Source organism: Typopeltis vanoorti, chromosome 21, assembly GCF_054136105.1.
Source record: "Typopeltis vanoorti isolate ZY-2024b chromosome 21, IOZ_Tvanoo_1.0, whole genome shotgun sequence".
Taxonomy (NCBI): Eukaryota; Metazoa; Arthropoda; class Arachnida; order Uropygi; family Thelyphonidae; genus Typopeltis; species Typopeltis vanoorti.
In genome coordinates, this window is record NC_143569.1 from 55,390,934 (window position 1) to 55,416,204 (window position 25,271).

Genomic DNA, 25,271 nt, shown 5'->3' on the forward strand with positions numbered 1-25,271 from the left:
GTGTGTGTGTTGGAAGAATAAAGCATGAATATGTAATTCATTTATTTGTTACTTATGGGTGTAAAACCTGGATATTTACACCAGAGGTAGGGAATCTGATTTCAGCTTTTGAAAGGAAAATCCTTAGGAAAATATTTGGCTCAGTGAATGATCTCTGTAGAATTAGATGCAACCATGAGTTATATCAACTATAAAGAACCCACAAATCTAGTTTCATCAAGTTCAAAAAGCTGCAGTGGGCAGGACATGTTTTTATAAGGAAAATAACAGTATTCTTAAAAGAACTATAAATAGTAAAATTTTTGGTAAAAGACCAAAAGGGAAACCAAGAACAGTATGGATAGATATCATTCATCAAGACAGCAACATCATATCACAATGTCTGAACCAGCAAAGTAAGGTTTTGGGCAGACCGGATTGTCCATTAGGCCAAGTCTCGGTTTGGGCTGGAGAGTGGAAAGATGATATTGGGTAGTGGTTTTAGATTTTCAAAATGGTGCTGAATCCACAGAACTGAAGTATGAAATGATTGCCTTGAATGATAAATACCAGGTTTTAACTTGCATAAATTTTTAAATTATATTTCATGTATTTCCTCTATTCCTGAATGGTATCTCCACCTTGATGTGGTGAAGAAACTTGCATGCACCAATGACCTCAAGAGGTCATTGGTGCATGCAATGCCAGTGGTAGCTAAGCCGCTGGCAGGGTCTCCGTAGCTGGAAAAATTGAGAGATAGGTGCCAGACTGTGAGAGATACCCCAATCCTCTAGGTAGGGAGTTTTGCATAAGGCTGGTTACCATACCAAGTAAAATTTCTGCAACTCAGATGCTTCTACTGGAAAATTCGTTGGACAGAAACAATGGAAAATGACCAAGAAAGAATAAAGGTAAATGATTATTAATCGTTCTTGGACATTTTAAAAGTAGCCAGGTGGAATGTACAAAGCATAACAACAACGGGTTTAGAATTAGAATTAGCAAAAACTAAAGCTATTAATATAGCTGTGATAACAGAAACAAAAAGAAATTAAGGGAACACAAAAGATATAGATAGTTTTACTATGGTATATAGGAGAGTGGCCATTTTAATTGATAATAAATAGAAAAATAGAATACAAATGTACAATTTTGTAAATGATTGAATTATAACAGTTAAATTAAAAACAAATAGAAGCTACTTAAATATCATAAGAATATATGCTCCTGAAGAAAGTAGAAAAGAGGACTCTGAACAATTTTATGAGGAACTGAAAATACAGTTAAATGTAATAAAAATGGCTATATATATAAGTAGCCGGCTGGTTGGCCGAGTGGTCTGTGTATCTGCTCTCCAGCCAAAAGTCTGAGGATTCGAATCCTGCCATGGGCATGGATGTTTGTGATTGTGAAAATACTAGTGGTGGTGGTGGTGGTGGTCGGCAGTAGATGGCGTTGGAATAGATGATGAAGGTAGTTGGTGAATTGAGTGGTGGAGACAGAGTTGTAGAGTAGGTACCCTCCCTCGATGAGTCTTTGGACTCCCTGGAGTGTCATGTAATAATAATAATAATAATAATAATATATATATATATATATATATATATATATATATATATATATATATATATATTTGAAAAAAAAATAGATTTAATGACTCCAAGACCGAGATAACATATAAAGATTTTAATGATAAATACTACTAGTTTCGGCATATAGCAGCCTTCTTCAGGTATTTATAAAGGAAAGGAATACTAATAAACATTGAATTATTTAAACAAACTGGAAATTACAGGTACAAATTGCCTCACATAATCGATACATAAAAACGTTGTATTTTTCAAGTTGTTCCAACTGGCGTGCCATTGTTTGTTGCAATTGTGCGTGCAAGTTCACGTGAACGCCAATATTGAATAACTGCAGCATGGCTATCTGGGATGTTATAACTTAAATTATTATTTAAGTGGACCGGGTTCAGTAGGATTTCCCTTGATTCTACTATTTTCCTTTCAAACTCATCTTCACAGCGAAAAATATTTTCTGATCTATTCCAGCATACAGAGTGGCTTTGTTGGTCATCATTAGGATTATTTGAAAAAAGAACATGACTGGATAACGCAGTTGCATGAGATCTTTTGTATGAGATGTCTCTCTCTCTTATGCTCTTCTATGCGTTGTTCGATAGATTTGTTAGCTTGACCAAAGTATGGGATATTGCAATCACACCACAATTTATATATTCCAGGGTACTTAAGGTTGTGATGAGTAGGTTTTGGATGGCTGATTAGAGAGTGGATTTTTGGAAGTGTGGTGAAGAAGGTCCTGATATTATATTTTTTAAGGACTTTAGCTATTTTCTTAGTGACTGTGCTAATGTATGGAATGGAGATGCTACCTTTATAATTAATAGTCTCTGTTGTGCACTGTTTAGGAGGGTTCAGAAGAAATTTCTTAATTGTTTTTTCAGAGTATCCATTTTGTTTAAAAATAAGAGTGAGGTGATTCATTTCTTTTTGTAGTTCATCTTGTTCATTTAAGAGAGAACGTGCTCTGTGTCCTAAGGTAGATATAATTCCAAGTTTTTGTGGTGGAAAATGATGAGGAAAGATTATGCAGATATCTATTGGTATGCGTAGGTTTTCTGTACATAGAGATTTTTAATCTTTCAGAGCATCGTGTAAGCATAACATCCAAAAAAGGTAAAGAGTTATTATTTTCTATATCAGCAGTAAATTTTATATTAGGATGTTGGATGTTTAGATGACGAAGAAAATCTGTGAGAGCTGTGTGCCCGTGATTGCAAATAATGAATATATCATCAACATATCTTTTCCAAACTTTTGGTTTAAATGAGAAGGAAGATATGGCTTTCTTTTCAAAGTCTTCAAGAAAGATGTTAGCTAGCACTGGGGACAAAGGGTTGCCCATTGCCAGGCCTTGTTTTTGTTGGTAAATGGAGTCCTTATATCTGAAGTAACCAGAATGAATGCAATGCTTTAATAAAGTGAACATTTTTTTGGATAATTTGTCCTGTAGTAATGTAAGTACCTCGTCCGTAGGAACGTTAGTAAATAAAGATATAATGTCAAAACTAGCTAGATGGGAATATCTTTAATATGAGAAACAAAATCTGTGGTGTTTTTGATGAAAGATGAAGATTTATTGGAGAAACACTTGAGGTACTTTGCTAAATATTTTGAAAGTTTATATGTAGGTGAATCAATTCCTTCCACAATTGGGCGAAGAGGGATGTTTTCTTTATGAATTTTTGGAACTCCATAGATGCGTGGGATAAGAGGATGTAGAGAGCGTAATGAGAGGCGAATATTATAAGGAAGTTCACTCGCAGTCTTTAACAAGTTGTTTCTACGGTTTTGTAATTCTCTTGTAGGATCTTCCTGAAGAATTGAATATATTGAACTATCTTCAAGTAATTGAAGCATTTTGTTGTGGTAATCTTCGGAGTTGAGGATGACCGTAGAGTTGCCTTTATCTGCAGGTAAAATAATAATGTTACTGTTCTGTTTTAGATTTTTTAAGGCTTTTCTTTCAGCCACTGAAATATTATCTGTTGGAGGTTTGGCATTATTTATAATAAAAATCGATTCAATACGAAGAAGTTTCGCCAAATGATTAGGAATGAGTGAACTTGCTTTTTCTATTTTTGTAAGAAGAGATTCTTTAGGGATAAATTTTGGTGAGGGAATAAGGCCTGGCAATGGGCAACCCTTTGTCCCCAGTGCTAGCTAACATCTTTCTTGAAGACTTTGAAAAGAAAGCCATATCTTCCTTCTCATTTAAACCAAAAGTTTGGAAAAGATATGTTGATGATATATTCATTATTTGCAGTCACGGGCACACAGCTCTCACAGATTTTCTTCGTCATCTAAACATCCAACATCCTAATATAAAATTTACTGCTGATATAGAAAATAATAACTCTTTACCTTTTTCGGATGTTATGCTTACACGATGCTCTGAAAGATTAAAAATCTCTATGTACAGAAAACCTACGCATACCAATAGATATCTGCATAATCTTTCTCATCATTTTCCACCACAAAAACTTGGAATTATATCTACCTTAGGACACAGAGCACGTTCTCTCTTAAATGAACAAGATGAACTACAAAAAGAAATGAATCACCTCACTCTTATTTTTAAACAAAATGGATACTCTGAAAAAACAATTAAGAAATTTCTTCTGAACCCTCCTAAACAGTGCACAACAGAGACTATTAATTTTAAAGGTAGCTTAGGGATAAATTTTGGTGAGGGAATAAGGCCTGGCAATGGGCAACCCTTTGTCCCCAGTGCTAGCTAACATCTTTCTTGAAGACTTTGAAAAGAAAGCCATATCTTCCTTCTCATTTAAACCAAAAGTTTGGAAAAGATATGTTGATGATATATTCATTATTTGCAATCACGGGCACACAGCTCTCACAGATTTTCTTCGTCATCTAAACATCCAACATCCTAATATAAAATTTACTGCTGATATAGAAAATAATAACTCTTTACCTTTTTTGGATGTTATGCTTACACGATGCTCTGAAAGATTAAAAATCTCTATGTACAGAAAACCTACGCATACCAATAGATATCTGCATAATCTTTCTCATCATTTTCCACCACAAAAACTTGGAATTATATCTACCTTAGGACACAGAGCACGTTCTCTCTTAAATGAACAAGATGAACTACAAAAAGAAATGAATCACCTCACTCTTATTTTTAAACAAAATGGATACTCTGAAAAAACAATTAAGAAATTTCTTCTGAACCCTCCTAAACAGTGCACAACAGAGACTATTAATTTTAAAGGTAGCTTAGGGATAAATTTTGGTGAGGGAATAAGGCCTGGCAATGGGCAACCCTTTGTCCCCAGTGCTAGCTAACATCTTTCTTGAAGACTTTGAAAAGAAAGCCATATCTTCCTTCTCATTTAAACCAAAAGTTTGGAAAAGATATGTTGATGATATATTCATTATTTGCAATCACGGGCACACAGCTCTCACAGATTTTCTTCGTCATCTAAACATCCAACATCCTAATATAAAATTTACTGCTGATATAGAAAATAATAACTCTTTACCTTTTTCGGATGTTATGCTTACACGATGCTCTGAAAGATTAAAAATCTCTATGTACAGAAAACCTACGCATACCAATAGATATCTGCATAATCTTTCTCATCATTTTCCACCACAAAAACTTGGAATTATATCTACCTTAGGACACAGAGCACGTTCTCTCTTAAATGAACAAGATGAACTACAAAAAGAAATGAATCACCTCACTCTTATTTTTAAACAAAATGGATACTCTGAAAAAACAATTAAGAAATTTCTTCTGAACCCTCCTAAACAGTGCACAACAGAGACTATTAATTATAAAGGTAGCATCTCCATTCCATACATTAGCACAGTCACTAAGAAAATAGCTAAAGTCCTTAAAAAATATAATATCAGGACCTTCTTCACCACACTTCCAAAAATCCACTCTCTAATCAGCCATCCAAAACCTACTCATCACAACCTTAAGTACCCTGGAGTATATAAATTGTGGTGTGATTGCAATATCCCATACTTTGGTCAAACTAACAAATCTATTGAACAACGCATAGAAGAGCATAAGAGAGACATCTCATACAAAAGATCTCATGCAACTGCGTTATCCAGTCATGTTCTTTTTTCAAATAATCCTAATGATGACCAACAAAGCCACTCTGTATGCTGGAATAGATCAGAAAATATTTTTCGCTGTGAAGATGAGTTTGAAAGGAAAATCGTAGAATCAAGGGAAATCCTACTGAACCCGGTCCACTTAAATAATAATTTAAGTTATAACATCCCAGATAGCCATGCTGCAGTTATTCAATATTGGCGTTCACGTGAACTTGCACGCACAATTGCAACAAACAATGGCACGCCAGTTGGAACAACTTGAAAAATACAACGTTTTTATGTATCGATTATGTGAGGCAATTTGTACCTGTAATTTCCAGTTTGTTTAAATAATTCAATGTTTATTAGTATTCCTTTCCTTTATAAATACCTGAAGAAGGCTGCTATATGCCGAAACTAGTAGTATTTATCATTAAAATCTTTATATGTTATCTCGGTCTTGGAGTCATTAAATCTATTTTTTTTCAAATGTATAACAACCGAGTAAAAGCTGATCGCCATATATATATATATATATATATATATAAATAACTTGGAATGGCAGAGGAACAAGGTCTATAATTGATTACATCATTACTAATCAGAAACTAGCTCCACGTGCAAGAGATGTACATGTTTACAGAGGATGTGAAATTTTTTCAGATTTTGTAGTAGTTTCTAAAATTAAAATACTAACAAAATTTAGAAAAGAGATAAATAAGGGGGGGGGGGGGTATATGAAGTATATCTATTACAAGAATAAAAGCATTAGAATGCTATATCAATCATGATTAACAGATTACTTAAAGGAATCTAAAATCTGTGAAGATATAGAAGAAGAATGGGGAAGTTCATAAAGCAGCCTGTGAATTACTTGGAAAGAAAAATAAAATATTAAAAAGAAAGTCATTAAAAATCTGGAACACAGAAATAGAAATTTCAATTAAGGAAAAACAAATGGCTTACAAATCGCTTCTTCAAAAAGTATACAAAGGAAACAGAAGAAATATGCAAAAACAAGATAAATAGCTAAAACCATGGTACAGAAAATTCACCAAGATTTTTGGGACAGTTATTAATAAAATAGAAGACAAACAAAGCCTACAAAATATTAATGAAGAAAAAGACGTGCAAATACAAGAGAAATAATGGATAGAACAAAAATTTATGGTATGATCCAAATTTAATAACAGAAAATAATAATGAAGAAATCAATACTGATATAAAATCAATAAAATTGGAAGAACTAAAAGAAGCAATAACGATATCAAAAAATAGAAAATCAACCAGATTAGGTGGCATAAATACAGAACTTTGGAAACATGGCAGAGAATATTTACATCACAGATTCTTAAAATTAATAATTGTTGGAGGAAATGTGAGGCTCCATCAGATTTGTCCCAAGCTAAGGTTATATCTGTATTTAAGAAAGGAGACAGAAGTGATTGTGGAAATTTCAGAGGAATCAATCTATTAAATACAGGTTGCACTTTATATGAAAATTCTTAATAAAATACCTAGAAATATTCCAAACAACCTGTTTGAAATATTTCTCTAAGAAGAACAAAATGGTTTCACACATGGAAGATCGTGTATAGACTATGTTAAAACAAATTGAAAAAAAAAAAGACTAATTTAATTTAGAATCTGAGAAAGCTTTTGATAAAATACATACAGGAAAATTATGGAATACAATGAAAAACAAGGATTACAAGCTATACAAAGTTTATATAAAGATACAAAAATACAGTTACAGATAGGTAATAAATTTACATAAGAGATTGAAAGTAGTCAAGCTGTTAGGGATGTAGCTTATCTCCAACTCTCTTCTATATATATATATATATATATATATATATTGATCAGATTATCAGATTATTCAAATATAAAAAAACAAAACAAAGGTATTTTGTTAACCAGGAGAATTGTTATCAATATAATGCTGTGTGCAGATATCAGATTACATTACAAGACAGTGCATGTAATCTTCAAAAATCAATATACGAATTGAACAAAATAAGCCAACAGTACAATTTAAAAATTTCACAAAAGCAAAAAGTCATGGCATTTAAAGATTGAGATCATGTTAGATTAAAACTTGTCATAGAAAATAAAATAATAGAACAGGTGACACAGTTTAATTGTTTAGGCTGCATGCTAACATATCTAAAATATAAAGATATAAGTGAAAAAATAAAGGGCACTGAATTAAAAAAAAAAAAAAAAAAGAGGTGAGAAACTCGACTAAAATTTTATAAAGTACAGTGATATCTCGCTAATCTGAACTAATAAAAACCATGCACACTCGGATTAGCAAATTTTCCTCCAAGAGGCAACAATAACTAGCATTTAAGACAAAATAATCAGATTCTAATGGTACATGAATTTAATTTTGTAAATAAATGAAGTAACTGATAGAAAACAAAAAGCTACTGTACTGTAATGAAAAATAAAAAAAAATAATAATACAGTACACAAGTTTATTTTAGTAAAAAAATTTAATTTGTATGTATTGTTGAGGATTCTGATTTAATAAAATTGCATAGTTTAGTACGTAACTTAATTTGCGTAAAAAATATCACTTTCTTGTATACAACACAAAAAAAAAAGGTTTTACAAAATAACGTAAAAAAAGTTTATTTCTTTGTAAAAAAAATGTCACTGATTTTCTTTTGCTTCTCGGAAGCTAAACTTTTTTCAAATGCTTCTTCTCGGAGCTGCATTAGCAATAAAATTTTGTGGAATGGCGTATCATTCTGCTTAGCTCATTCTATACACTTATTAAAACTGTCAACTACTTCTTCATGTTTTACTTTTTTTTCTTCAGGTTCATCATTATTCTCTTCTAATTCATTGTGTAGTATCATATAATTTCAGCATCTGATTTGATTTCGAATTCACTTTCGGTTCTACCTGTAACCCATTCCGTAACATCTGTGAAATTTCAACATCTGAATTTATATTTTTAACCAAATTCTGCACATTTTGAATTTCCTCTTTTTGTGTATACTGTATTTGTGATTCATGCCGATAATACAGTACATACTGTACAATATAAAAAAGCAAACGTGAACACACGATAAATCAAAATAGGCCTCCAGTATAACAGTACAATCGACAGTATGAAAAAATACTGTACTTGAGGTTTTCTCAGAAATACTTTTATTTTTTAATTTTCAAAATGAGGGATACGAAGGTGAGGTATAATAGTTAAAATATTAATTATTAAATAAAAATAATAGCACACAAAATAATAATATGCAATAAATAAAACTTTTTTTTTTTCAAACTGCATTTCGGATTACTGGAGGGTTCGGATTAGCGAGATACCACTGTAATAGCCATTCCAACTCTGTATGATTCAGAAACATTGACTGTTAGAAAGTAAAATACAAGCTGCAGTAATGAGATTTTTAAGAGCAATTAAAGGATCCCCAAAATTGAACTATACAAAAAATGAAGACATCAGAATAGAACTAGATATTTATAATGTAAACAAAAAGATCAAGAAATACAGAGAGAAATGGAAAGTATCTATTTAGAATGGAAAAATACCAGCTACCAAACGAGATGGATAAATATAGACCAAAGGGGAAGAGAGACGAAGACCAACTGCAAGATGGAAAGAGTCAGAATAGGCAAATGCTTAATCCCTGAAGAGAAGTACAGGGCTATCAAACTTAAAGTATCAATGTGTTATGGCCTTGTGGAGCACCATTTAGTAATCTTGCTGCAAAACTTTGCAGGAATACATTGTGCAGCATGCAGAAGCCATATCTGAGAAACAAAAGTTCCAAAATTCACTGTCAGGGGGTGTAAACATTAAATGCATTGAATTTGCATATCATGCAACTCGGCAGGTGCCAGTAGGTCTTAAAAGATGGACACGGGCTTTTCACCTTCATTCTGCTTGTTAATACTGTCCACAGTAATGGTACTCACCTTGTCCTTGACGTGCTTTGCTTGTGAAGCTGTACTACCTAAACAATTGCCTGCTACTGCTGCTGCACTCTGTGAATTTCATCACCTGAAAAAAATGTCAAAGGTCCATTATTTCCATGTGCTATGCAAAGAATGATTAGTCATTTTGAATTAACAGGATCATGGAAGTGAGACCTGGCAGAGGTCTCAAACTAATCAGTTCACATCAAGTGAGTGAAGTTGCTATTGCCTTTTTAGAGCAGGCCATGAATAACAGTGTTTTTTCATGTGTCTTATACAACTTCTAGAAGATTCTGCATTTCTGCCCATTCAAGATAATCCTGACACTGGGGTTGCATCTGTAGGGCTTTGAAAGTTGACTGACATTCACTTTGACATTCGTTGCTTGAGTGGAGTTGGATGATTTTATAGGGTGATGAGGCTCACTTTCACCTGAATAAAGTTGTTAATATCCACAATTGCCAGGTATGGGCTGCACAAGATGCAATCCAACAAATTCCTTTGCATTCACCCATAGTTAACTATCTGGTGCAGATTTACAACTTGATCATTAAACTATTCTTCTCTGAGGACATTCGAGGTTCTGTGACCTGCTCAGTTACTTCTGAGAGGAGTTGTGATATGACAATTATTGTGCCACGTCTACGTTAGTATCTATGCATGGATTCAGTCAATTGGAATTCAGTCACAGGATGGGAGGGGTCCCTATACACACACACATCAGTTTTCTGTACAGGAGATTTTTCGAGAACATTTCACAGAAGCTAGGGTGATCAGCTGTGTGCTTCATGGCTCCCTCGTTCCCTGATCTGACCTCCTGTGACTTCTGTCTCTTGGGATTTCTCAAAGACAAGGTTTATCAGGATCATCCTGATAACTTGCCAGTGCCAAAAGACGGAAATAACACAGCATCCACACATCAGTCCCTACCAGGCTGTGTTCTGCCGCTGAACACACTATGTAAAGGATGTAGTTTGTGGCATACCAGGAAGGGCAGTTCATTGAAAAATACAGCCTATAAATGCATAATGGAAGTGAATAAAAATGTTATTTGTTGCTTTTCCCCATCTTATACACCTACAGAAAAATTACTACATCTACATTCAGTACATCATACAATACCCCTGTTGATGAAATCTTGTCAAGTTTTGCATCATTTCAATCACTGGATGGTGCTCCACAAGGCTTTAAACAGGAAATACTTTTAGTAAGCGAAGGTTTCTGTGGGTAAGCAGTTCTGGAGATAGTTTTCGGTATTGAGACCACATGTTTATTAAACAATAAAAGAATAAAAACCCGACAAGTTTCTCTCGTCGTAAGACTTACATCATCAGGGGTAATGGTGTATAAAAGTTTAACACAACAACAACCAAAGATTAATTGTCCATTAGATGTTTTTTTGACTTCATAACCGTTCATTAATTGAGAACCCAAATACAAAATGATACATTCGTTACTGTATGCATTGTTGGAACAATGCTAGTTGTTGCCACGTTCTGGCTCACGTGTGTTAGATCCGAGGCAGTTAAATTTTTGATGAAGGCAGACCACACTTGAAGTAAAATCAAGCCTTGATTTTTATTGCACCGTGTAGGGATTCTAAGCATTTTTGCAGCTTCTTGTAAATTTTCTTGTGAAACAGTTCTTATCAACATATGGCATGTTTGTCTGTTGCCAGAGTATTTGATGGCCATTAGTAGCTGTGTGGAATGCTAAGTGGAATGCTAATTTGTGTTCCCTTCTTTTTTCGACGTCTTTTATATGTTCAGCCATACGGATTTCTCCTAATCTTCCTATCTAGCCTACTAACAGATGCCACAAGAACAGTGAATCTGATAGACGCCTGGTTTTTTTTAATGGGATGATGCAGAGGTTTTGGTGGGTGTAGGAATCTTGATATTTTTTGTAAAGGAAGAAAAGCCACTTTTATGTTGTACTTGTGGGAAAATTGGAAAAAATCAGATTCACTGTTCTTGTGACATCTGTTACATAAAAATGTGTACAACTTCACATGGGGAGAAGATGCAAGGAATAAGAAAAGTCTCATTGACTGTTAGTGTTGACAATGATGTCTTCCCAGTGGTTCATGACACACGAGTGTACAGAGGATTTGAAATAGGAATAAAATACACAAACTTCATTGAAGAAAAAATGAAGGAGTTTGAGAACAGGAACCAAACCTTGGAGATTCAGTGGCAAATCCTGAAGAAAACATTGATTCAGCAAGAGGCATGTAGTGAGGTAATCTATAAGGATAGAAAAATCAGAACTTCATTTTGGATTCAGGAAGTTAAAGAAACAGTCAAGGAAAAGAAGAAAGCATATTGAAAGTTCCTGGCAAGTAAGTCAATTTGTGCTCTTAGAGAATACAGAGACAAATGTAAGAAAGCTAAACACTGTATAAAACTAACTAAACAAAAGTCATGGGAAGACTTTGGTAAGAACATAGAAAATATCAGGAAGGTGTAACATATTCTGGAGGCTATTGAAAAAAGCTTAGAAATGGATTGGGAGAATGCTGTAAAAGAAATCAGAGATGATAAAGGTATTCTTGATGTATGGAGTAATTACTTTGAAAGATTGCTGAGTGAAACATGTAGTGACATCAAGCTGGCAGAAAACAACCAACAGGAATGCCATTTGAAATATATATCTGTACTTGAAGTAGAAAAAAAACTATCACTAACCTGAAATGTGGTAAGGCAGCTGAAGTAGATAATATTTGATCAGAAATGCTAAAATATGGAGGTATGAAAGTTTTACAGTGGCTACACTGCATAATTCCAGATGGTTGGAATAGAGTGCTTATAGTACCCATCTATAAAAAAGGGAATAAAGTTGAATGTGAGAATTACAGAGGAAATTTCTCTACTGAGTGTTCCTAGTAAGATTTATGCAAATAATTTAGAGAAACAGCTAAGAATTGTGGAGGAGAAGCTTGGGGAAGAACAAGCTGGGTTCAGGTCAAACATAGGTTGTCAGGATCAGATTTTCAATTTTTTAAAATAGTTGAGAAATCATGGGAATATAACAAGGATCTGTATTTGAGTTTTGTAGATCTGGAAAAGGCATATGACAATGTGCCAAGAGGAAAACTGTTCAAAATGCTCCACTTATATGGTGTAAATGGAACATTATATCAAGCAGTACGTAGTCTTTGAGTTGTACATCAGCAGTCAGAACTGAAGGAGATACAAGAAGATGGTTTGATAAGTCAGCTGTGTAACAAGGGTGTACCTTATCTCCACTGTTATTCATCATCTATGTGCATCATATCATGATGGAAAGCGGCATTAAACCTGATATCAATGTTAATCTCAGCTGTTTATTCAGATGATGTTTTCCTAATAAACATAAGACAAGTCTGCAGGATTCCCTGACCAAATTGAATAACTGCTGTAATTTGGTAATAAAATTTGATATGAAAATCAGTATTGAAAAAACAAAGACATTGAAAATCAGTAGTAACTGAAAACATCAACTGCATTCTCAATGGAGAACCTATAGAACAAGTAAAACATTTCAGCTAAAATTTTTAGTGAAGATGACAAATTAAATTTGGAAATAGACAGCAGAATTACCAAAGCTTGTATAGTAGGAAGTCAACTGAATAAATGTATATGGAATAAGAGAGAGAAAGAGAGATTACTCAGAACACTAACTAGCTGTATGCAAGATGGTGTTCAAACCAATTTTAACTTATGGATCTGAGAGCTGGGTCAGAAATAAAATTTGTTCAGACACTGGTGAACACAGATATGAGAGTCCTGAGAAAGATTTAAAGGACTGAACAGATGGCATCAATGGCATTATTATATAAAAAAATGAGGATATTAGGAAAGAATTTACTACTGTTAGCATTTAAAAATGTGTTAGTAGAGCTAATCTCAGGTGGAATGGGAGAGGAAAGATTGGCGAAAGTAGCATTCTTTTCTCCCGGATGGCAGGAAAAAGACCCAGAGGAAGACCAAGATTGGATTGATACAGTAAAAAGTGCCTTACAAGACAGAAATATGACATCTGATAATATTGGACTGTTGACAGATAACAGTCTAATCTGAAGGAAAATTGTTAATACCTGGGTGGTCTGAAAAGTTCTCGACTTAGACCGTAAATGGCAGCACTATCGGCAAGATTTTTTTTTCTAAGTTACTTCTACATTTTTTCTACATCTGTCATAAGCATCCATGTGAAATTGCAAGTCATTCTATCAAGCAGTTTTTTTTATACAGCTGTCAGAAGGAAAAGTGTTTTCTGTATCCCTTGAAATGGATAAAATTGAGTATCGTGCAGTTATAAAATTCTTTGTAAAAGAAGGTTTAACTGCAAAAGAAATTAATTCGAAGTTCATAAACGTTTATGGGCACTCTTCTCCTTCGTTTTTGACGATTAAGAAATGGGCTGCCGAGTTTAAACGTGGCTGCACCATCCTTGAAGATGATCCACTTGAAGGATGTCCAAAAAGTGTAACAACACCAGAAATACAAACAGCAGTCAAAACAGTAGAAAGAAGCCAGTTGTTCAGCACCAAAGAAGACATAGTCGGTTCCATCTGCAGAAAAAGTCATGCCATTGGTGTTTGGGATCATCATCAGTTGCATCAGTCTTGGGACTGGTAGCTCAGCAGCAATTTCCTCCATTCCGCTCTGTCATTGACTTTCTTCCTGTTTTGGGATGCTAAAGGCATTTTGTTTATTAATTATAAGGGGGACCGGAAAGTAATCAATTATTTTTAATAGGTCATTTTTAGCCGATTGTTTTTTCTTAAATAACACAAAATTATTAAATTTGATTTTTATTTAAATATTAGCATTACTTTTCTATTTAAAAAAATCTGTTTTTTTTTTTTAAATTTTAGATTTTTTTTTTTTTTTAATATGGCGGACTTTAAAGTTGAAGAGCACCATTTACATCATTGTATGCTGTTTTTGTTTCACCAAGGAAAGAATGCTACCAAGGCTACCAAAATCATTTGCTCAAATTATGGAGACGTATTGAAGGTTAACAAATGTCACGATGGTTTAGGAGATTTGCAGGAAAAAAGTTTGATCTCTCTGATCGTCCTCGAGCTGGAAGACCTCTTACTCCAGATGACGATGTTCTTAAGACTCGTTGAATCAGATACAAAACAAACCATACAAGAATTAGCAGAGAAACTTAATTCATCATGGTCAACTGTCCAAGAGCACTTACATAAGAGTGACAAGGTTCTTAAACAGGGTGTATGGGTATCGCATGAACTGTCAGAAAACAATAAAGTACGGAGGCGGGCGATTTGCAATTCATTGTTGACCAGACAACAAAATGACCCCTTTTTGGAACGAGTCGTAACTGGTGACGAAAAATGGGTGCTGTATAAGAATAATAAATGCAAAAAACAGTGGCTTTCTCCAAATCAAACTCCAATTCCAACACCTAAAGATGGACTTCATCCACAGAAGGTTCTGTTGTGCGTTTGGTGGGATACTCATGGAATTATTCATTACGAACTCATGGAACAAGGTAAGACTATCACAGCAGCCATCTACTGTGAACAATTAGAGCGACTACATCAAGCATTGTTAATCAAACGTCCTGCACTTGTCAATCGAAAAGGGGTAATTTTGCAGCAAGATAATGCAAAACCACATGCTGCAAGAATGACTCAAGAAAAAATTAGGCAGTTAGGATGGGAACTTCTTACAGATCGTCCATATTCGCCGGATATTGTCCCTATTGGCTATCACTTATTCAGGTCCTTAGAACACAGCATAAGAAATAAAACCTTCCATCGCCAGATGATGTCCAAAGGAGTTTGATATCATTTTCTGCCTCCAAAGAAAAAACTTTTTTCCAAAAAAGGAATTCTAAATTTAGTAGATCGTCGGAACAAGGTTATAATTAATGATGGCTATTATAGAATTGAATAATGTTAATTTGTTCTTTAATAAAATTTATATTAAAAATGTGGTTCAAAAAATTGATGGCTTTCTGGTCCCCCTTATATCTTGAAAAGGGTAAAACAATAACTGGGGAATATTATCTTTTAACCAGACTAAAAGAAAAAAATTGTGTGAAAAGATCCAGTTTGCAGAAGAAAAAAATCATTTTTCATCAGGACAATGCACCTGCTCACAAAGGTGTTTTGGCAATGGGAAAATTAAGGGATCTGCACTATGAATTGTTGGAACATCCACACTATTCCCCAGATTTGGCTCCCTCTGACTTCTATCTCTTCCCAAAACTAAAACTCTTCCTTGCTGGTAAGCGTTTTTCTTCGAATGAAGAGGTGATTGCAGCCGTAGAGTGGTATTTTGCAGATCTTACTGAGAACCACTACAGGGATGGGATAATGGTGTTGGAGCATTGCTGGAATAAATGTATTAGTCTTAAGGGAGATTATGTTGAAAAATAAAAAATAATTTTGAAATTATAAATTTGTTTTTTCATCGTTAGGCCAAGAACTTTTCAGATCACCCATGTAGGAAGTTAGTAATGCTGTAATTTTTCATCTAGTACTATCATAACATCCTGTACACCCTATGAGGATTATATGTCAAGAATTTGATGATGACGAAATTAGAAAAGCTGGTATGGTAGGAAGTGAATAAATTCATATGGAATATGAAAGCAATTAGTCAAAATGCAAACATTTTTTATCTTCAGTGTTAGTGTGTTTTATCTTCGGTGTTAGAAGAATGTAATCTCTGATTACATTCTTCTTGAATATTTTCTATAGCCATTTTCTCACTGCTGTTTCATTTAACATTCTTTCAGAGTAATTAATCCAGACATCCAGAATATCTTTAGTTTTTTAGTTGTCTTCATAATCTGTGATTCCTTTTTAAGTACTCTATTTCTTGTAACCTTCATAGCATTTTGCCATGTTCTTGATATATATCTTCTGTATTTGTACCATAGTCTTCATGTGACTTGTTTAGATATTTTGACAAATGTAAGGAAAATCAAACAGTTTTTGATTTTCTTTCATTGTTTTTCTCTATGTTTTGTCAAGGTAGATGCTGGCTTACTTGCTAAGAACTTTTGACCCACTTTTTCTGTTTTTCATTGACTGTCTCTTTAAGTTCTTAAATCCACCATAAAGTGAGGATTTTTCAGTCATTGCAGATAGCTTCACATGCCTCTGGCTGAAGCAGTCAGTTTTCTTTAGTCTGACCGAGGCTCCAAGTTTTAGTTCTTAAACTTTCTTTTTCTATATATTTGTGCATGTGCGAGGATTTTTGAAATTAATTTTGTATATATATATTTTTTGTATTTTTGTTTACTTTATTTTTACCTGGACTGGAAACCATGCTCTAGAAACCAAACTTTACTGTAATGAAATAATGTTGAGCACTAACTCTCCAAAATTGTAAAGATGTCACTGGACATATGAAAGCAGCACCATGTTCTATTGTAAATATTTTTATGCTTATACATATGTTCTTCTTCTTCTAGCTTTACAACTCTTTGAATTTTAGCTTGCAAAACAATTTTTAGCCATTCTTTTCTTTTTTGTGCAATGTTCTTCCAATTATTAACTTTTAGAGTTATAAGATCTCTATATATATATATTGTATATGTGTGTGTGTGTGTAAAATTTGTATGTTTGATATATATAAAATCTCATTTAGTTTAACTTGTACTATTGCTAGGGTAATCTTCGCTTTTGGTTATTGGATCCAGATTGCTATGATCAGTATAGTGTAATTTATGATGGTGTTAAGAAGACTGCTATATATTTAAATAGTAATCCTGAACCTACATTGCTAAAAGATAGAGAGGTTTGTATTTCAGTTCATTTTTTAAATGGTAAAAGTAGAATAACCTTTTTTTTTTTAAATTAATTTTGTGAGTCTTAATGCTAAGGTTTATAGAATTTTGTTTTAATATGCAGAAAACTTAGTTTTACATGAAGTATTTTAATCAGCAGAGAAAGCCTCTGTTGCACTTGATAGGATAAAAAAAGTCACCTGTCAGTCCATTGTTTCACTACAAGAAACTGGATTTCCAGAAGTCATCATTTTCATCAGTGTGAAAATTTATAAACCTTATTCTTTAGTACATTGGTTCTCTAACAGTAGAAAAGAGTAATTATTAACTTAAACGACTTGAAAATATGAAGGTTATTTCAGTGGTTAGGAGATGACAATGAAATAAAGGACAAAGTGGGTTGGTAAAGTGGACACTGAGTATTTGGTGGCCAGTTGCTACTGTTAGTCAGAACATGGTTCCTGCAGGTTCTGAGGAGAAACAGAAGTATGGTTGCCATTTTAGTTGACAATCCTATCTTTGCATTAACTTCTTTAACAGAATTTTACGTGCGTGTTTCATAAGTTTTTATGACTACCACTCACCAGAGCTTGTAAACCTGTAGCACATTAATGGGCTAGTATGTGATTAGGAAAGTTATTTGCATAGCATGATGTTTTCATTTTTAGCCAACTCTCAGCTCCTTAACTAGATAAGATTTTTCCAACACACAATAGGAGGCATTTACAGCTTCATTTATTTTAAGATATCTAGACATATATTACATACAAAACTTTAGGTCATTAATTTGTTTGGAGAAGCTTGTTTAATGAAGAGAAAGTTTGTCTGTAAAAGTTGTTTGCATCACAAGGATGAATTGTTTTTAGTCTACATAATGACTTAAAGATAACTAAAGAAAATTGACTTCTGTGATGATTGTTAAATTATTCCTATGCATATCAGTGTTTGATAAAGATGATTCTGAATGAATGAATGATATAGCATTGATTGATACACATCTAGTTAACATCATACTCCATAAATGGAATACACCTTCCTTCTAAATAGTGTTCTTTATTGTATATTTCTGCTTTGTTAAACCATTATTGCATATTTTACGTCTAAATGCTTAGAAATGCTTAATGTTGACAGTTATTCATATTAATTATACAGTGGTGTCCAAAACCTAAGTACAAAACACTATTTTTGAAGATTACGACTGCAAATTCAGATGAATCAGCTTTTCGAAATTTGTATAACTGGCAATTTCGAGTAGAAAGCAGGTACACATTCAGATTTTCAAATTGTGTGCAAAGGGGTCATCTGGTAGCACTTAGTGATAAAAGGCTGCACTAAGCTGAGCACATTCTGTTTGAAAGAATAAAAGTTGCAAACTTAGATGTCTTGTAATGTCTCACACATCATGTAGGTAGATGATTTCACATGGAGAAGAATTATTATAAAGCTTAAAAAGGCCACAGAATTACTGAAATTACCAGAATCTTGCATAGTGTTGTATCCAGGCTCTGGGCAGCATTTCAAACCAATGGAATGTGTTCGAGACATTTGCTATGAGTGCCCTTCATCTACCACGGAGCATGAATACAGATTTTTGGTTAGAACTTCAAAACTTAATCGATGCACCACATCAGGTCAGCTTGCAAGTTGGCTCCATTCGAGCACAGGTACACAGATATCTCGACAAACTGTGGCAAGATGCTTGTGAAAATTAGGCCTATATGCACAAAGGCCTAGTCTGCATTCCTTTATTCACAGCCTATCGTAGAGGACATTTTCATGGTTTTGTATCCATAAAAATTGGACTAGGGCTAATGTACTCTTTACAGGTGACAGTTGTTTTAGTCTTTTTCTCCAATTCTAGAAGATACTTGATCTGGTGTGAAAGTGGTACTACTTACTGTCATGAGACTGTTCTTGAAAGGGGTAGATACTGCTGGGGTCATGGTGTATGTGGGGGGGGGGAGTCTACGTTTAATGGATGGACTAAGCTACATGTGCTGAAAAGGGACCTGTTGTGACTGGTGAACAATATTGCAATGAAATCCTTCAGTGTCATGTTTGATTGTTTCATGGTGCTGTCTGTAGGTGAAGAATTCATTTTTATGGATGACAATACCACACCACATCATACGCAATGGTGGAGATACTTCTGAACACCGAGGATAATCAAATTCAGTGGCCATCATGCTCCCCAGATCTTGACCCCATAGAATGTGTTTGGGATACAATAGGGAGACACGCTACTCAAAATCCCCCCCCCCCCCTCCAGGAAACCAACAAAGCCTTATTCTTGCTCCAAAGGAGGAATGAGCCAGTTTTTCTCAAGAACTCCTGAATCACTTGGTGTTAAGCATGGCACAACATTTTGAGAGCTACTTCACAGTTTGGGAGATGGATATCTTTCATACTGAAATGTCTCTGCTTAGTCTTTTGTGATTACTGTAGATTAATTCCATAACTACGTTCTTAGGAAATTTGTAGTGTTTGCCAAAAAGTCTTGCAATTTAATTTATAACACATTTTTTTGTGTAATTTATTAGTATACCGGCAATAAATTTATGTCCACATTTGGCTGTAGTCATGAAAAGTTTTCATACACAGGTAAAAATGTAGTTCGTCCTTAGCTTTTGGACACCCATAAGAATAGAATGTGATAATTTATTAAGTCAATATTTTGCTGGATTTTAAGACAGTCATCTTTGGAGAAAGGAAAAAAAAATATTATCACATTACATTCAAGTAATTATGGAAACAATTAAAAATTTTAATGAACAGAAGAGTTAATGTTTGGTTGTGTCATCTGCTCGGGTTAGATACAGTCTCCAGTCATCTATATATATAAGGGGTAGTAACGACTCAATCTGTAAGGCTGGCTGCCACTAAAGTGAGACATTCATATAGCCCAGTGTTGCTTCCGCACCCATGGGGTCCGCATGCGGAGGCATGACAACGTGGTCTCCATTCTGAACAACTGCTTTAAGAACAAAGGTTGGGAGACTGTGGTGGAACCACATTATAGGACCTCTGCAGGCTTGCGTAAGCCAGACTTAGTGATTAAAAGAGATGGTGATATTTGGGTAGTTGATGCCCAGGTGGTGGGAACAGGGCACCCACTAGCCTGTAGCCATAATAATAAGGTAAACTATTATAAGAATAACCAAGACCTAGTTAGTAAGATTCCAGAGGAGCATGGGGCAACTCAGAGGTTTACCAGCACCATCCATCTCTTTACATGCCTTATGGAGCGCAGATAGCTATAAAGACTTAAAACAGCTTGGGTTTATGCAGAAGGATATAAAAGTTCTTTCGTTGAGGGCCCTACATGGCACACTGGTGGCATGGAGTTGCCACCAGAGAATGACTACAATGATAACTAGAACAGGCATAGGGTAAAACACTTGTGAAGGCTTAGGCCTATGTCAAGTCTGGACGTGATGTAAGGGTAGTACTGCCCATAACCAGTACAAAGATTAATTTTAAAAAAAAATTGGTTTTAAAATGACCATTTCCCAAGTTAAATTAATGCAACATACTCAAGGTTTGGGGAACACTTTCTTGCTGTTGCAACCCTAAAAATAGTCAGACTTGATAATGGCATCTATGTAATACGTTTCTTCAGTTTAATCACATGGAGGGATGTTCAGTGCATGGGCTGGTAATCCTGACCTGCAATAATTATGGTGGTATATATATTTCTTTCTTCTTTAAGATGGATGTTAAAAGTTGCTGTCTGCCCATATTAGGCTAATTTACAGGAACAAGAAACTTTATATACCCAGGTGCATCAAAGGAATAAAGTTTGCCCTTAGGAGAGCAGGTAAAGATTACTAGTTTTATTGTGGTTTAAAAGTGATATGAAGATTATGCTTATTTACCACTTTGACTATCTTTTTAGGTGAACCTTTGGTATAGGGGATAAGAATAGTTTTTTCCCAGTGCTCTTATGTTAGAAGAATGGGTATTTTATTTTTCAAGGGCTGTTTATTATGATATAGCTCTTGGCATAATGTTTAGTATTTTAAGGAACCATTTTTGTTGGACTGTCTGTGGTGTTGATCATAAGCATCATCTATAACCATTGGCTTTCTATAAGAAAATTAATAATTAATTTGAAAGATATGAGACTGTCTAGGAAGCAAATGGTTCGTTTTTTTTTTTTTTTTTTTTTTTTTTTTTTTTTTTTTTTCCCTGGTGCAGTGTGAATGTACTTAAAATGATGTTGAAAAACGAATGCCTCCACCTAGCCAATTCTATGCAGAATACAGAGCAAAGCCCTCAATAAAGTTAGACTAACCTTTAATGTGGTTGTACTATATAAATTATGGGCTTGATGCCTAAACACATTAGTTTTAAATTTAAAATATCAAGAAATTATATTCTTGATTAATCCTTTATCCAAGTGGAAGCAAACAATTTTTGTGCATGAAGAATCTTTACAATGCAAATATTGTTTGCTTCCACTTGGACAAAGGATTAAACCAAGAATATAATTTCTTGGCATCTTTAATTTAAACTAATGTGTTTGGACATCAAGCACATAATTCATATCGCACAACTGCATTAAAGGTTGAGTCTAACTTTATTGAAGGCTGTGTTCTGCATAGGAATTGACTAGGAGGAGGCACGGTGCCCTCCCATCTACTGATTTTTATATTTTTCTTTTAGAGCTCTTGTGGGTACATTAGTGAACTGATGTAGCATCAGAAGTAATCTTGTCTGAATTTTTGAAGATGACGTTTTTTAGAATGGTTTTGGAATAAAGTTTATTCCCTAAAGGAGGAGTAGAATGATTTTATTAACTGTTCACCAAGTTGTAAGAGAGACTGTTGGTGCTGGAGATTATTATGGAATTTTGTATATCTTGGGTGGTTTAGCAGAGTAAAGTTTTTCAACTAGATAATGATTTCTTTGAATCAAGAAGCAATACATAATTGTTTATTATTATTTGTAAAATTTATTTTGTGTGTTATTTAAATCTTAATATGTAATCTGATTAAAAAAATATATTATGTTTCATTGTTCATTTTATTTTAACATTAGCATTACTCTTATCTTTGGTTATAATAAAATGGTATAATGTAACTTTAAAAGAGCAGTTTCTTTTTGTGGAATATTGCCTTTAGTTGGTTCAGATTTCGTAAGAATGTTAGTGACATCTAAAAAACATTGTGTGTAAATTGTTAGAGGAAATTTTGGTGGTAAACACCAAAATTTCCTCTAACAGGGCCTTTTCTGATGTACACATAACTCGTTTAAACTCATTCTTTCCGAATAGCTACGGAAAAGTCCTAGTGAAGCCTTATAGACACGATGTGTTAAAGAAATTTGAGTACCAGTCTTTTGCTTTAACAAACTATTCCTGTGGTCTTTATGAGTTCTTGTCAACTGAGGGATGACTTTTTCAATAATAATACTGATGAAGTAAATTTCAATCTGAGCAGTCTCAACATGTTTTCACCGGACTTAGTTGACCAAGTGTTTAATATATCCTCCACTCTTCAGCCAACAGTTTTGCATTCCACCAGGCATGGATGTTTGTGATTGTCCTTATATCCTTAGGTGGTAAATGAATTTTATTGCTTGATGTGTGACCACTGCTCTGCTCATTAAAGACCTGAAGTGACATGAAAAGATCAATTCTTGTAGAGAGGCTTATACGCTGGTTAGACATGATAACTAATAATTAAGGAATTGACAGCGTAGACTAGAAATATAAATTAAATGAACTTGAATATATACTTTCCGATATTTCGGCAAACGTCACGTTGCCATCTTCTTGGGAACTTAATACAAAGACAAGTGCATATAAGTACTACATAACAGCAAATGAGAACAGAAGCTAGGAAGCTACCGTTTTCCTAAAGTCCTGATGGTGCCCCCTGGTGGGCTATATTGGTAGTTCTTGGCCTTTGGGCTGAAGTTTTTCTGATAAATGTTTCCCAAATTTGGGGCAGTCTCATGCATCCAAATTTGTTGAGGTTTGGCATGTTCCTAAGGGCTGAGGCTGATTCCATGAATAGTCTTTCATATTTGAACTTGCTGCGGTGTATTACTGTGGCTTTCTTCCATCTTATTCTGTGGCGAGTATCCAGAGCATGGCCTGTAAGCCCACAGTGGCTGTACTGGTGAAATCGGATGTAATCCTTGTGTTCTGAGATTCTGATATTTGCTGTCCTGCCTGTTTGGCCAAAGTAGGATAATTTACAGCTGCAAGGGACCTGGTATACACCAGGTAGGTCTAGGGGAAGTGGTTGGTCTTTAGTGGAGTGGATAAGGGATGCCAATTTTTTCTATATGGTCTGTAACAAGTGGTCAAGTCATGTTTTTTTAAGATTTTGTTGATTTTTTCCGAGGTGCCTCGGATGTAGGGAATATAGTCCACCAGGGGGCACCATCAGGACTTTAGGAAAACTGGTAGCTTCCTAGCTTCTGTTCTCATTTGCTGTTATGTAGTACTTACATGCACTTGTCTTTGTATTAAGTTCTCAAGAAGATGGCAACGTGACATTTGCCGAAATATCGGAAAGTATATATTAAAGTTTATTTAATTTATATTTCTAGTCTACGGTGTCAATTCCTTAATTATTAGTTATCATGATAAGATCAAATTTTGATTTTCATGTTGGAGGTTTAATGGAGTATTGACAGCACTAGGAAAGATTTAAAACTAATTTTTAATACTTGCAATCTTTCGTCTGTTGCTGAGACATCTTCAGGGAGTACAAATAACACTTGTAACACACACACAAAGACAACACAATACTTAATGAAACACGTAGTGACTCTTAAATTCTTAAATTTTTGAGGCATTCATATTTATTTAAATTAGATTAATTTCTGAGTGTCGCTATAGATTCCAAGAACAGTTTTTCCTTTTTAAATTTACTATGGTGGAGCATGTGGCTTTCTTCAAGAAGATCCTGTGAGTTTGTATCCAGTACATGGTATGTAAGGCCAGATTGAGCATGGTCGTGATTGCAGATGTAGGATTCGTATTCATCTAAATGGATAGTGGCTAATCTACTGAGGTAAGCCATCTTGCAGGAACGGGGTAATTTATATACTCCAGGCACTGAGAGAGGAGGGAGCTGATCTTTGGTAGAACAGATAAGGGCAGCAAGTTTCTGGTGGGGCTTCAAAGCTGTGTAGAGGTTGTACTTTTTTAAAAACTTGGCATTTTTTCGATATATGCTGGACATAGGGGATGGTGGTGACATTTCTGAAGGGATGGCTAATTGTGTAAGCACTAGCCATTGGATAGAAAGATGTTTATGTATATGGTTGAGTTCTGTTGAAAGAGAGGTTCCACTGGAACAAAGATTGTATTTTTAATGATGTCATATTGTCGAGAGGGGTGGAGAAAGTTTGAATGTATCTGCCTGTGTGAGTGGGTACAGTAAAGGAGAGTTCAGAAGGCTTGTCATAAGGTGTCTAGGAAGAGTAAACTATTGTTATCTTCCTTTTCCATCGTAAACTGGATTCTTGGATGTAGACTATTGAGCTGACTGAGGAAGGAGTCTATGTCTGGCCAATTATCTATATATCCAGATACTAGGTTTGAGAGGAGTTGAATCTATGGCTTGTTTTTCAAAATTTTCCATGTAAAAATTGGCAAGTGGGGGGGTGGTTAACATAGCAGTTCCCTGTTTGTTTGTAAATTCTGTTCTTCCAAGAAAAATAATCAGAATTGATGGCAACGGAAAATAGATCAGAAAGAAAAACTTTTTAAAAAGTGTTAAGATTTGAAGGAATATTGGTGAATCTATTATTTAAAGTTAGATTTTCAGTCAAGGTTTTAAAATGGACAGTTTTTAATATATATATATATATATATATATATATATTTGTGATATAGAGGTTGAAGTGAATCTGTAAAAGAGGGATTATCTATGACATAGGTGGCCAACAGCAGGCCGCATGCGGCCCGTAACA

The 25,271-nt window shown here is 34.4% G+C and overlaps 1 protein-coding gene across 1 annotated transcript in view; it reads left to right on the forward strand.

The window, feature by feature from the left end:
* eIF3b (eukaryotic translation initiation factor 3 subunit b) overlaps window positions 1-25,271 on the forward strand; it is a 242,628-nt gene that overhangs the window by 88,965 nt on the left and 128,392 nt on the right. The window contains exon 5 of the mRNA XM_090410856.1: window positions 17,222-17,350. Within this exon, the coding sequence (XP_090266982.1) occupies window positions 17,222-17,350 (129 nt within the window). The remainder of the gene's footprint in view (window positions 1-17,221; window positions 17,351-25,271) is intronic.